Source organism: Dermacentor albipictus, chromosome 6, assembly GCF_038994185.2.
Source record: "Dermacentor albipictus isolate Rhodes 1998 colony chromosome 6, USDA_Dalb.pri_finalv2, whole genome shotgun sequence".
In the NCBI taxonomy this organism is placed as follows: Eukaryota; Metazoa; Arthropoda; class Arachnida; order Ixodida; family Ixodidae; genus Dermacentor; species Dermacentor albipictus.
Window position 1 is genome coordinate 43035605 of NC_091826.1, and position 15289 is coordinate 43050893.

General features: G+C 47.2%; 1 protein-coding gene and 1 long non-coding RNA gene across 5 annotated transcripts in view; one reads left to right on the plus strand and one right to left on the minus strand.

Annotated features, from left to right (window-relative positions):
- LOC135920736 (adhesion G protein-coupled receptor E2-like) overlaps nucleotides 1-15289 on the plus strand; it is a 565456-nt gene that overhangs the window by 507545 nt on the left and 42622 nt on the right. For all 4 annotated transcript variants that reach the window (XM_070540404.1, XM_065454971.2, XM_070540403.1 and 1 more), the window contains exons 3-4: nucleotides 9344-9588; nucleotides 14287-14447. In XM_070540404.1, the coding sequence (XP_070396505.1) occupies nucleotides 9389-9588; nucleotides 14287-14447 (361 nt within the window). In that variant the 5' untranslated portion in view covers nucleotides 9344-9388. The remainder of the gene's footprint in view (nucleotides 1-9343; nucleotides 9589-14286; nucleotides 14448-15289) is intronic.
- Nucleotides 1-15289, minus strand: part of LOC139061009 (uncharacterized) — a 102227-nt gene that overhangs the window by 54284 nt on the left and 32654 nt on the right. The gene's annotated exons all lie outside the window — the stretch shown is intronic.

Here is a 15289-nt window from a genome sequence, read left to right on the forward strand (position 1 = left end):
CAGCATTATCTTCTATGAAGCGTGGCTCGGCCCCAGGGCCGGACGGGTTACCCGTGGAGTTTTATCTAACGTTCTGGGAAGATATTGGTGCCACTTTCATATCTGTTATCAGCCAATGCTTTGAGAACTTTGATTTCCCGTTTAGTTTTCGGGACGGTCGTATTGTGCTGATATCTAAGCACGATCCGTCATCAGTTCGTCCAGAGGAATGGAGGCCAATCACGCTTCTCAACGTTGACTACAAAACCTTCACAGCTGTTCTCACCCGGCGCTTGAGAAGCCTGATGCCTTCCCTAATAGGACACCATCAGGCATGCTCAGTCCCTGCCAGAGAGATACACAGTCTTTCGTTCGTTACTCGTGACATAATGACATACACGCTGACCAGGTCGGCACGTGGTCTCTTAGTTTCACTGGACCAAGAAAAAGCATTCGATCGCCTTGAACATAACTACATTTTTAATGTACTGACCTCGTTCGGCTTCTCGTCAAATTTTGTTGAACTTATTAGGAATACCTATTCAAATATCCGAAGTACATTGTTCCTTGATGGTCGAGAAAGTGCACCGTTTCCCGTTACTCGTGGCGTTCGCCAAGGGTGCCCTCTATCCCCAGTACTTTTTGTGCTCAGCCTTGAACCATTTCTGCGCTCAATAGTGAGAGACCCTCACGTATGCGGTCTCCCACTGCCTGGTAGCGGTGTTGTGAAGGTGACAGCCTTCGCCGATGACATCACATTATATCTCAGGAATGAAGATAGCTTAACCCGTAGCCTTCGAATTTTCACTGAGTACGGAAATATTTCAGGTGCTGCGCTAAATTTTTCAAAATGTCGTTATTTGTTCATTGGTTCACCACAGACACGCCTAAGTCCCCTTTTCCGTCTACAAAAGAGCAATTCTCTTCGCATTTTAGGCCTTGACTACACCTCTAATGGCATATCAGACTCTGTGTGGCTCTCAATTCTTGAAGATGTAAGGCGAAATATTGAAGATGTTCAAGGTTACGATTTACCCCTATCAGAAAGAAGGTACTTAGCGCAGTCTGTATTTTGCGGCCGAGTGTGGTACGTTTGTCACGTCATACAGCCACCATTACGGGTTACTAGGTCCTTGCAGTCCCTTCTTGGTGCCTTCTTCTGGTCGGGCCGTACAGAACTAGTCTGTCGCGCGACGCTTGGCAACCACGCTCTCGCGGTGGGTTCGCCTTCCCATCCGTGTCTGTCCGCTGCCGGCTGCTTGCTCTGCGATTTCTGCTCCGTCTATTACAGCATGATCAGTGTCCAGCGCGTGAACTCGCTTGCTATTTCCTTGGCACGAAAATTCGCTACATGTTACCGTGCGTACACTTAAATCGCGGCCCACAAGTGTTAAACGCACCTGCATTTTACTGTACGGCCGTGGCATTTTATCGCCACATACAACAGGTATGTCCTGATGTAGACGTTCTCCAAAACCGCGTAGTAGATACTATGTCAGCCTTACTGCTTCCTCTAGTTCCCCCAGCGCGCCTCGCACGTTCCAATAATGTGTCGTGGGATGCGATAACGGCGTCATTTTTGCCTGGCCACCTACGCGACTTCATGTGGCGTCTAGGGTGGCAAGTGCTTCCAACTCGGGACAGGCTTGAGCGGTGGGGCGTTGTCCCATCTTCGCAGTGTCCCAATTGCCCCCTTCAAGAATCCAATAAACATGTACTGCTGCAATGCGTCGTTGCCAGGATATTTTGGAGGGCCGTGCATACTGGATTTCGTGGCCTTGGAGTTAACCGCTTTATTACATCTGGTCGCTGCTCACGTGGCCGCTTCGCACGACTTTTAATTGCTGCGGGGGCCTTCTGTCTATGGCGTAACCGGTGCGAGGCAGTTGCCATGGGACGTCGTCACCGCGCTCTGTTTCCACTTATGGGGAGGCTCTACTCTGAGCTACTGTCGTTTCTGTCGGAAGAGTTGTTCTTCCTTGGAGAAGAAGAGTTCCTTCGACAGTGGTCATGTCGTTTCCTGTCGGTGGCTGATGGACGCGTATGGCTGAATTTTCGTCCAGCCTGGTTCTTGTAGCCAGCCCATCAGAATTATTCATTTAATGCACATAGAATGCAGGTGCCCATGATTTCTGTGTGTGTGTCCTCTCGTATACATGATCATTTTTGTATATACACATCTCGTGCACATCACTTCAAAATTGTGTAAAGTGTTCTATCACATCATCATTGTATATAACCATTGTGTACACTGTATATATTGAAAATCATTTTGTACATGTGGCATTTAGTTTATGTGTAACTGTGCCTTTCCGTGGGAGTATACGTGTTTATATGTTGGTGCGTGAGGACTCGGACACTACTTACGTTGACAACGCGCTGTGTTTCGTTTCTTGCATGTTATCGTCCGGGTGGAATTGTGCCGTGATTATGACTCAGTATTCGTATCGTCTCTTGTCGAAATAAACTTTTTCTAAACACACTCGAATCCAAGTTTCTTGCATTGTGCTTTTCCTTAATGCGGTTCCAATCACACCATCTGGCTCGCGAATACATACGTCGTGGTTGTGCTGATCTCTCAACGTGAATTACTATGTTCGTACATTTATTAAAAAAGTAACTATGGTCGCTCGCCGCCATCACTGTGGGGACTCGACGAATTACACCTCGTTCGCTTAAGAGTTTTTCTCACTACCACGTACCTCCCCCCCCCCCCTCCCCAGCCACCCATAAGAAGACAATAGCGTTTCGTAATTCCTTCCGCTCTTAGCTCAGGTAATATAACGGAAGTATTCTTCTACAGTCAGCACTACCACGTCGTTTTCGTTTGCCTTCTTTCTCCTTAAATAATTCAGTCGCATGCGAGGGGGACCTACAGACAAGAAGAACCAAATAGTTTAGGCAGTTTGCGCTGGGTGAAGGGTGAGGTCGTATAAAATGGCATTAGTTTGAAGAAAGATTTGGTAAAAAGATAGTGTTCACTATTTGATGGTGTGTTTTACTAAAAGATTAAAAGGGAACTTTGCTTTTGTGGTAGTATAGAAAAAAATGCTGGCTCTCTCGTAGTTGAGAGCAGAGGTAAGCATAAAATGGCAACAGGCAAAGCAGAATGGCTGGGGTAATTACGACAATTATTCACGACAATCACACAACCATTCGTGGCTCGCCGGGCGCTGCCGGCCTGGTCACGCAGCGTGGCGCCATCTCTCGAAGGAGGCGGCGCAACACCCGCGCCGCCTAACTCACGGACCGCGGGCGTTGAAAAGAGTGCAGGCAACCCTGTCTGACAGTCAAGACGAATATCAAGTGTATGGTGCACTGCATCTGCCTTTTGAACGTCGCTATTGGAAATGACTTCAGCGTACAAGAAGCTACATCTTGGGTGATATTGTTAAGAAACATTAGGAAGGAATCGAAAGCAGTATTTTTTAAACTTGTGTGGGCTATAACTAGCGTATGTTCTGCGGTCCTGCACAAAGGGTTGGGGGCGAGAGACCGCATTTTCCTAAGTTTTAAGTGGTTGCCCGCATGATCTCATTTTGTTCTCGCAACGATACGCGGATAACGGCTCTCCCTTTTGGCTCGATATGACTTGAAGGTCACCAACAACGGGAGCTAAACGCATTTCTCGCTTAGAAACGCAAACACACACAAGGAGTTCTCAGCATCAAATTATCTGAACTGTTGGGAACATAGTGCGCCTCCGTTGTTTATGATATCCCTACTTTTCTGTCACCAAACCTCCAATCGCCTTTTACTAATCTCTCTTGCAGACCTGCTTACTTCCCTGCTATCCATAAACTCAAGCGTTTCATGGGAGCCTAGACAGATAGCTTGGTAGATGGGTACACATTCTAATAAACACCTCTTTACTGCAGGAAGTACTTGTTTCTGCTTTCTTAGTGCACCGCGCTTCATAACTACGCGTTGTAAGGCGTCCTGATCTCACCTGAAAAAGTAATGAGCTTCCTTTGAGTTGTCTTGAATTGCTTCTTTCCTTGATTTCGGTCTTTCGTCTTAGGTAGTTAGTCATAGTAGGTTTCTTTTCCATTGGCGCCACCCAGAAGAGCGCCGAAGCTTCTTTGACACTGCGTTTGGCGTTCTCTTTTGCCATGTTGCTTACTGTACCCGTCGCATACTTGCTGGTAAGCTTCTTGGTTCCTTTCCTCCACTGTGAGTCATAACGTTTCCCGTACAAATAATTAAACACTGCCATGGCCCATTTCATTTCTTTCATAATCCTAAACCTTCCTTCGAAATTGATTTTGTTCTGAGCTTCCCTCACTTCAGAACTTGTCTTGCCCATACTATCATGTAGAGCGTCATGTGTAGTCTTTCCTTGAGCTCCCAATGTGAGTCCTCTCACTGACCTTTTGTTGCTATCGAGTCCAGATTATACCCCGGTTTTCAAGCAAACCGGACTCTCCGCACCATCGGGTGTAGGGCGTGTCATATGGCACCTGGTGGTGGCACGGCAGAGGGCGACAGCGACACAGAGACTCCCTTCCCACCAATTTACGGTAAAAACAAATTAAATTATGGGGTTTAACGTGCCAAAGCCACTTTCTGATTATGAGGCACGCCGTAGTGGAGGAGTCCGGAAATTTTGACCACCTGGGGTTCTTTAACGTGCACCTAAATCTAAGTACACGGGTGTTTTCGCATTTCGCCCCCGTCGAATTGCGGCCGCCGCGGCCGGGATTCAATCCCGCGACCTCATGCTCAGCAGCCCAACACCATAGCCACAGTGCAGCTATGGCTTGTCAGTTTACGGTTACCTGCACTCGTTCTTTTATTATATCCTCAGTTGCTAACTATGGGCGCGTGTTCTCTGCACGACGAGCTATCATTTAATATCATTGTCATGTTCAAACGGCATCTACAAGTCCCATAACAGACCGCTTCTTTTCGTAAGCGGTTACAAGATACCCAGTTCCCAGAAACACCAATTCCTTCTGCGGTCGGCTAAGAAGACCTTGCCTTCTAAAAGTTCAGTATGAACTTACTATTCCAAGAAGCAGCTTTCTTTGTGAATAAATGTTCTGCAAGGTTGGCGAAAGCTGGGGGAGCTTCAGTAGAATCTTTAGCGTCATAATGTTTACAACTGAGTAACTCTAAAACAAAATTAGCTGTCATGATCGATGCTGCAAACATCGCCAAGTAATGCATTTAAAGTGAGCGATTCTCAGGCACTGACTCGCCGCTTACGGGTACTACTTCATTTAAATATATTACTGCAAATGAATTATTGAACTAATAAATGGCGCCTTCTTAACCCAAGCTCAATGCGTACATAATGCCTGGTTTATACTCTCTAACATGTGCTGTCTTGCGGAAATATGCAATTTAAAAGTTTTGCATCTTCCGGATTCCAATCCAATGCGATCCATATTCGAAAGTTTTAATACGTATCAAGTTGACATCGCTATTCGATTCGGATACGATTCGACAATTCACTACTCGGAATTGCCGAATATTGTTTCCTCCTCGAATACAAGAGACAACAGCACTTATTCGAGTTCCGATGGACATAGAATGATCCAAGTGAGGGCTGTTTTTGATCATTCTTGTGCGGAAAATTGAAGCTTCTAGTGCATAGGGGGCAGTTCCTGAGAAAGCTCTCGGGCAATTAATTTATGCTCAATAAATTGTCAGTCATTGAGTGAAATTTCCTCGCTTCTGGCAGTTTATATACCAATTTTTGTTCTCTCAGTTTACCCAGGGTAATTCTCATTTGGCTTGTCACGCCATGCTGGCATCCTCTTGAGACCACGTAGAAACGGCGCTGTGGCATCACGCTTCTCGTCTTCAAGGAATGCAACACTTTGCCATTGTTTGGTGACGTACTTTCCCATTGATTCGTTGCAACCATTGTAACGGCGTTTGAGACAACTGAAACCAAATCAGTTCTGCAGAAGCCCGTAAGCTGGACGAAGGTGCATGAAAGGGTAAAAAAAAAAGCATTGTGAACCCGCGCGACGGTAGCACAAAGATACAAAAGTATGGATGACAATTTTTTATCCTTTCCTGCACTTTACGCCACCTATAGCGGGTTTGTGCAGAACGAATTCGCCGTATTCATGCAGTGTCCTGTGTTCAGACCAACATTCATTTAGGCTAGATGGTGCATACTTGAATTAGGAAGGAACAACGCCAACTAAGTCGACCACTAGAGGGCGAAATTGATGCTTGTCCTGCGTCGTTCTCCCTCTCGTGGTCGTCTTATCTTTCTTAATTTAAGTGTCCTGTGCTTCGGGCTGTCGATTAATTCTGCCCCGCTCTACTGATCTGCTAACCTCCTGATTACTCGTGATGGTAGAGCAAAGTAAGGCTTTGTTGGCGGCTTCGAATCCCCTACCAGCACGAATTTTTCTTCAGCTACTAAGCTTTCCCTCTGAGAAAGCCGTTCGGCGTTGGTTTCGTGGTACAGTTGGGTGCATGAAAGTGTTTCCCTCAAAATACCTGAGAGCAGCTGTGTCCAATTTTCCCGCTCCTCAGTTTTACCAGTCGTCGAGTTGCGATCGGCGTCAAAGCATGCGTAAAATATTGCAAATTAACGATTGCGTGTTTTTTTGTGCGTTAATTCTAGGATCACTCGCAAACGCGTGCTTCTGTTTGTTTAGGAAACCGAAAATATTTGGCATTTGGTTTGATAATAAGGGGCGCTATAACGTAAAACTATTCCAAACTTTTCTATTCCAATTCTGCTATCAGCCCTATGCGATTGGTCAAAAACTTTTTTCCACCACCCCCCATTTCACCTGTCTGTCACGCGACGTCACAAAAACCGCAATACCTCCCCATCTGAAATGATGTGTGCACACTGATTATGCATGATTTGACAGAAAAAAGAAAAACAGCTATTTCTGATTCGACCCCTTTTCGCCATTAGCCCTCGGCTATTGGTAAAAAGTTTTCGGGCTGCACCCACTTCACCTGCCTGTCACGCGACGTCACAAAACCGCACAAACTCACCGCGTCAAAGTGACGTGTACGCGATAAAGATGCATTAATATGCCGAACAAAACTGAATTTTTTTCGGAATAGCCGCAGGCTGCCCCGTTCCGAAAGGAATAAAAGATAGCTGCCGCCGATCGCTGAGACGCTGGCTACTCGCACCTGCCGGAGAGCATGGGTGTATTTGCGTATAATAAAACTTCTTGCGTGACCGTGTAACGTTTTTAAGCACTTTCGACACGTTTACTACCTCATTCTGCCAACTCTTCTTTGCTGAGGGTCAAATTTAGTGTCATTCTTAAGCTTCCGTTGCATGCCGCCGCGATTTTCGGTCAGCCACCACAAGCTAAGTAAGGGAAAGCCGACCAATCGCAGACGCCGGCACCACCCTCTTCATCCGGTTATCGGTTTTCAGTGCACTGGCTCTGCCCTAGTGAATCCCTCTCCACTTGAGCGTTCTCCTCGCCTCTTGTCAGCCAATTAGATACAACAAGCCGCTCAGTGTAGGCAATGTTATTCGTTTTTCAAGCAAACAAAAGGGACCTCCTATGAATGAGGAGAGCGTTTGATTGGTCTGTTCAGACAACCCTATGGGTGACCGCCCGGTGCTTGCGTCGGTGGTTACGCAAATTTGACGTCAGGAAATTGGAATAGAAACATATTGGAATAGTTTTACGTTATAGGGCCCAAGATGTCGTTTTACTCGAACACTCGTATGTAATTCGGCTCCTAGGTTTCACTAATCGAACGTCCCTGAAATTTTCAAGGCTTGTCTTTTTTTCTTTTTTCTCTTGGTTTAGCACGTAATAAAATGAGCGCTTTCAACGGTCGGTGAAGTTCCAGTCTCTCTTTTAAACGTACAAATTTATCGTCTATCAGAAAGGCTGTCGTTTTAAGTGAGGGCTTCTGCGTTCGAAACAAATTAGGAGAAGGAAGAATATGGGGCCGGAGTCTTTCTTTCCTAGTTGTTTTTTTTTTCTCTGCGTATCTGAAAGGCTGTTCCCCGGTTGGACGCTAAGTCGAGTGCCCTTCCAAACGACCTTCTCCTCTTGAACAGCGCCGGATTTCTGCGCTCCCTGCAGCGTTCGCGTGACACGGCCGTTCCAGTTTTCGCGACGTCAGAGCGTAGTTCACGCGGCTTCGCTCAAGTGCTTTACTTTGGTCGAGCGGCGCGTCGCGCTGACTTTGAGGTCTTGCGTTGACGTTGCAAAGGGCGGAGTTCAGCCGAAGGCAGGGACCCTCTTTGCCGCCAGCATGTCGCTGTCAGCGGCATCTCGCGTAAGCCTACAACAAGATGTCGCCGGTGACGTGCGCGTACACAACAGTGTAGGCCGGAGGCGCCCGTAAAAGCCGTCGCTGTGCCTAGACGTTGCTAGGCTAATAAGAGTACACGCGTTCAAAAGTGAGCTACAGCGGAGATAAAAACATTTAATTTTGCACGCGTAAGGAAACGTCGGCTCCAGATGCTGTAAATTTTAGCCGGATGGAGTTCTGCGTTATTAGTGTTCGTGGAAGTATATATAGTGCGTGCGGTCTTGAGCTCTTGTCTCGTCAAATAGCTTTGAGCTACTGTTGGGAGCCGCTTTATTTGTCTTTCTTGTGTTTGTAGTGATGTGAGATAGTACGCGTGACCGTATTTTGATAACGTACACGCACAATAAGAGGAAATGGAATCCGACGTTGCTGAATGCAACGTGGGATTCCATCACTTCCTGATTATGCAAAAAAAAAAAAGCTTCTGAATTTTCGGAGCTCGAAATGTTTCTTTTTTTAACATTTTCTTTTTATTTCGTCATCCCGTATCATCTCCTGTGCAGACGAAAATGAGGCTTAAAAACGATGGACTTTATTGGACAGAACAAGCTTCACGCGTTTTACGCCACAGAGCAAACTTTCCAATTCAAAAATTGCTAATACATGCCTTTCCACACATAGCTAACTATAGACGGTGCAACGAAATGATGTACCTAGTGGGTTATTTTAAAGCACTGCTGCTATCGTATTCCTGTGTAGCAGGTTATAAGCGCCTCCCCCCCCCCTCCCGCCACTCCCAAGAAAAAAAGAAAAATCGCCTTTTTTCATTTCTCTCCCTACCGAGTTTAAACCTTCACGTCGTCGTGCCTTAATGTTTCACTGATTTTGAATGTCCTTCCGTGTTGAATATTTCGGTATATCCTATAACGCGCCAATGACGCCCATTTTCAAGATGTGTGACATTTAGAATGCTGACCCGTAGCTGCCTTATTTTGGTGCGCGGAGAGGCTTGAACAGCGGTTCCGTTATTTATTTACTTATTTATTTTTTTGATCTCTGACTTCTGCAACACAGTATTTCTGTTCTCCCTCTGTGACTCCAAATAGACGTGAACGACTGCATGCGGTGACAAAAAACGTGCAACCAAACTCAGGTGATCGTGGCTGCCGTGAGCCAGGGTGTGACCGAGGTGAAGACGATGCAGATCGAGGTGACCGTGCCCAACGAGTACCCGCCCCGGTTCGAGCACCCTGTGTACCGCGCCGAGGTGCACCAGACACGCACCCGGCCCGGGTACCGGGTACTTCAGGTGCGCGCCCACGACCCGGACCCGGTGCCGTACAACGCCGAGGTCTACTACCGCCTCGACGCCGGACCGGAGTCTACGAGGGCACTCAAGTAAGAGGGAATATACGTCCGTTCACTGCATCTTTTTTTTTTTTCCCCTAAACCTTGTTCTACGATAGTGGCTCACGCGGCAGGAAAAAAAAAGTGCGCGACAGAAATATACGCGATTATTATTGTGTTTTTTTTTTTCTTAATGCAAATAGCATCTTCTATGATTTAATGGTTCGTTTACTAAGGCCTCTTGTAGTGCATGTGAAAGCTTGTAAATCTAGTTTCCATAGTGCATATTTGAGTATTTTGTTTGTTTGTTTTTGCGCTTTATTCTTCTCTTCTATTTATTCTTTTCTGTTTGTCTGTACATGTATATTTACGGTTTAACGTGTTTTCTACTCACTGAAACACATTGTTTGAATTTCGTTTCATTATAAAGAAAGAACACAATATTGCATTGCTTTGAACCGTGGGTATCGTTTCACAGTTTCTCGTATAACTAGAATGTGCAGCGGTTGTTATGCTTGCCGTTTCATATTGCGCACCGATACCGTCCCAGTGGATGGGGAGACGAAGCTAGTTAAGCGGCTAGTTAAGTTGAGCTAACATTCCTTTTTTCTTTCTCGCAACACTCGGTTTATTCCCTGGAACGGAAATGAAGACAAACTACATTCCGCCGTTGTTTCTTGGTGGTCCAGCATTTCACTGCTACCCTAAGGTCACGCGCTCGACTCCCAGACCCGGCAGGCGCATTTATATGCTGGTGCAATGCAATAAATAAATAAATAAATAAATAAATAAATAAATAAATAAATAAATAAATAAAAACCTTCGTGCACCGTTCATTGGGCGAACGTTAAAGAACACTCCAGGTGGTTCAAAATTAATCCGCAGTCCCCAACTACGGCGTTCCTCGTCATCAAATCGTGGTTTTTATCGGCCGGCGAAACTCCGGAATTTCAATAATTTTACTTAGAAAAATCAACTGCAATAGTGATGGAACTCAACGAGCTGAGACTAACAAAGTGAGGTTTATCGAAATAAATCGGATGTGTACCATACCCGTGATACGCGAACGTGTGGCGACGCCTAAAGACAAGCCACCAAGTGATATCACCTGAAAAAAAAAAGTTATGTTTGGGCTTTTTTACGTGCCCCCCCCCCCCAAAAAAAAAAAAAACGCTGCGATTATGAGGTACGCCGTATGCTTATGGGACACCGTGTTATTTTTTACCACCTGAGGTTCTTTAACGTGCAACCCGTGCACTGTACATGGGTGTCTTTCGCATTTCAACCCCGTCAAGATACGGTCGCCGCATGATTAGTTTGAAGCCTACGCAGAGACCAGGAACGCCCTTTTTTTTGTGTGTGGGTCATTACGGGAAAGCAATTCGTGAAGCATTCCGTCCTCCTAAGTTACGTAACGGGCCAGGGTGTTTTGCTGTTTCATATTTCTAAACCACATCTCACGATTTCATTGCAACATGCCCAAGTTTCCTGCCAATGCCAATATTTTTACAATTTCTCAGTCTGTGCGCAGCTAACTGCAACGCTGATTTCAAGGAATATAAATGCATTTGTGAGCATACTTTTTTTATCATTCTTGAGCAAATGCTTTTGACTGGCTCACTTCTTTGGGTCTACACGAAGCAGTGTCACCCTTTCGTGGAACCAATTTATAAAAAAAGGGAAGCGAAATTTCGCCGCTGGTACAGGAATATTAATATGATTAGGCTCTGTGAACATTTCTGAGACTGCCTGTTTTGGCGCCTCTACAATAGAAACGCCAGTCATGTTCTTTAACCGTTTAATGAATGCCCTAGTGTGCTTCACATCAAGAAAATGAAAACGAATTGTTTCACTTTTATTTATGACTATGAAAATTACTTTCGCAGAAGAAAAGAAAAGAACTATGAACGTTAGTTGAGTGAAAAATTCATTAGCGTAGCAATTGACAAATTCTAATTTGTTCGCAGAATTATCCAGAACGGAAATCTCGCTGGAGCGTATTGAAAAATTGCACCGCCGACTTTGCAATAAATCTCTCAATCTTAAATCTGAGTTTTGAGTTATCGAACACAACGTATCAAAAATATTTGGCGGGATTAAATAGTGAAGATTCCTAGTAGTACGACTGTAGAGTCATCGCACCAACAGCGTCTCAGAAGCACCGCTAGCGTCTCGGAAACGCCGCCAGCGTTTTTGGCAAATGCTATATAAGGGCGTGCGCTCTGGAATAAAGAGCATTCATCCTTTGGCTCCATTGTGCGCCCACCTTGCTATATCAAGGACGACCCTTTTCATGCTTACGAAGTAATTTCCGTGTGTCGTCTGGGGACGTATTCTGAAACGTTCGCCGCGGCGAAGTTTCGCACTGGCCACTCCTCCGTCGTTGTGGCGCGCTCTGAATGGCTGCTTTGACAAAACCGGAAATTCAGGTGGCGCAAGTGAATTTCCGGTTTTGTCAAAGCAGCCATTCAGCGCGCGCCGCAACGGCGGAGGCGTGGCCAGTGCGAAACTTCGCCGCGGCGAACGTTTCAGAATGCGTCCCCTGGTTAAGTCAACGCAAGTTGCAATATTCTATAAATTTACAGGACCCTCCAGCTGGCATCAGTTTTGTTGGGGAGTTGCAGCGTTTGACAATGAATTGTATTGTTAAGTGCAACAAAGAAAAAATCGTACACATAAGCTCGACGCACGGCGCACGATCTTTATATCTGAAAACATCAAGAATATGTGCCTGCATTATACTATGCGGTGAAATACTTTTTTTTTTCTTGGCTAACTGGACTCTCGAAAATGGCTGACTGGAAGTTCTCTGGGGTCATGAACGCACTGCTGCCACATCGCGGATGAGAAAGGCCTTCGTTGGCTCCAGTGTGCGTCTGCCTTGCTATATCAAGGATGACTATGAGATTTCTCACCAAGTTTTATTACTTTTTATGCGAAGCATACTAGCCGCACAACCACGCTCTTCCTTGCTGCGCCGCGCGCGGCCGCGTAGCTACCATATGACGTCATAACCGCTGCAAAAGCGGAGGCTCAACTCGTGCGCTCGCTTGCGGCCGCGTAGCTACATAGCCGGGCCTCAGCTCGTGCGCTCGCCTGCATGAGTTGTTTCTTCGTCTAGCCGAACCAAATATAGCCAAGCAACAGCAGTTGACCAGGCTAAACAGTGGTTCAACAACTAAAATAAAGGCTAGTATGCTTCGCATCCTGGGCTTAACCTTAGCTAAGCCACAGCCATTTTTATGCGAAGCATATTACGAGGGCTCAACCCAGCTCCTCAGGCGCGGCGGTGACCATGAAATCACGTGACACCGTGACGTCACGACAGAGGAGAACCGGCGCTCCAACTCCCGCCGTCGCTCGCGGCGTCGCGCCCCGCATCGGACGCGGTGCGCGTCGAGCAACGCAGCGTTCGGCGCGACAACGAAATGTGCGCCTGAGCAAGCGCCGCACGCCTGAGCCGACGTTATGCGAAGCATATTACGAGGGCTCAACCCAGCTCCTCAGGCGCGGCGGTGACCATGAAATCACGTGACACCGTGACGTCACGACAGAGGAGAACCGGCGCTCCAACTCCCGCCGTCGCTCGCGGCGTCGCGCCCCGCATCGGACGCGGTGCGCGTCGAGCAACGCAGCGTTCGGCGCGACAACGAAATGTGCGCCTGAGCAAGCGCCGCACGCCTGAGCCGACGCCGACGACACCGGCTTTTCTGCGACACGAGCTCCTTAACGCTGTCGCGTTAAAATAAAGGCTAGTATGCTTCGCATCCTGGGCTTAACCTTAGCTAAGCCACAGCCATTTTTTTTTCTTCCTTTCACAGTCGTACTTTATTATATGTTAAGATTCGTAGCGGTCTGGTTGTAGTGAAATAGATCACAGGTTTGAATGGAAGCTTTACAGGTCACATTTTAAGTTGGTGGGCAATGGTGAAAAGAACAAAAAAAGAAGGAAAAAAACGCTCATATGGAGACCTCTCCTTGAACTGGGCCGCCGCGACCTTCAAAAAACCGGTGCGCACATTACGGGCGAGGGGACATGATGCCTCCGCCACTCCATCGCCTCGACTACTTCAAAGTTCGCCGTCTTAAATCTTCTTAAAACATGCTGGGACACGAACACGCGACGGCGGCCCGCACAACTGCGTGTTTGCTTTGTGCCGAGCCGCTGTCTTTCGCGTAGGTCGAGGGCGCTTCACTCCAGCATGGTCTACTAGCTCATCTCGGGCGCTCAAAGAACAAAGCAAACGGAACACCGAATATTCACGTGTGCCTTGTGTCGATTCTACAGCTAATGAAGCTTCCTCGCTTCTTTTCAAATCCGGGTTTTGTGTTATATTAGCGCGTCTAGTTATTGTCACTGCGAATAAACGAATTGAGTAATTATGCAAGGGATGGCTCATTCGCCTAAATTGTGAAATGGTTGTCCTTTTCTTTACCTTTTTGTTATCTCCGTAAGGACAATGAATGAATGGTTTAGCGACACAAAGCTGCACTGCGATGATCAGAAACACCCTAGTGGCGGGCTCAGTGTTGATTTTCACTGCCTCTGGCTCTGTAAAACACACGTACATCCTAATTACTGTAACTTATTATTACTACTTGTGTTAATATTTCATGATACACCGAAAATTGGAGCCTTGACATTGCGCTCAGTAAGAGAAGGTTACGATCGAAAGCTGCGGGTGCGCACGTTTTTTTTACCAGAACACGCGCTTTGACTTTTGAGCGCGCTTCCTCTCCTTCTCGCAGGTACCTCACCCTGGACGGCATCACCGGTGAAGTGACGCTCAATCGAAGCCTGTCCGACGCGGCGGACGCCGTGATCGCCTTCACCGTCGTCGCCGAAGACGGCGGCTCACCCATGAGAGAAGACAGGGCCCGGGTCGAAATCCTAGTCAAGACCATCTCCGGTGAGCGCCCATCCTCCGGGCAGCAAAAAATATATTTCGCGACAGAACTGGCATTCGGGCGATTCGCTGCAGCTTCGTCTTAAGCGACGCAATGCGAACGATCCAACAACTGTGACTCAGCGTTTTTTGGGCCTGTTGGTTTGACGTGGCGAAGGTCATACAGCGCGCGAAAAGACAAGGACACAGAAAGACAGCGCGTGTGCGTACGAGGACACGCAAATACAGCGCGTGTGCGTACCACGTCTTTCTGTGTCCTTTCCGTGCCCTTGGTGCGGTGCCAAACCTACACTCTACCACATCACCTGGGAGTGCGAAGGCAACAAAGCATTCCACAAACACGAACACCCGAGTGCGGAGAAATGGGAGAGTCGGCTCACCAGCAGCGAGCTCACGGCCCAAAGTGCCCTAGTGCAGCACGCGAGCGATGCAGCGCGACTCAGTGGAGCCTTGGAATAGGGGCCCACCCTTGCTGAAGAGAAGTCTCCAGTCGCCAGCGCCAAGAAGATGAAGACGACGGAGACCTCGTAACCGCGAGACTCTCGAAAGACTCAAAAGTTTTCCCTCCCTCCCTCCCTCTGTCCGTGCGCTCTAAACTTCACCCGCAACTGTCCCGTTGCCTCTGTCCTCCTATCTCAGTATTTATTTGCGCTGCGTTACTTATGATTCGTAAGATGCGACATTTCGCAATCAGTGCTGCTTCATAACTTCCGAGATAAGGAACGGTTCACTAATGTGCTACGACCTGCCGGTTAATGCGTGTTAGAGCAAAGGCACGAGCATAAGCACACACTAACGATTGCACGCAAACTAAAATTCTGGACACCTCTATACAGCTGCTGTTT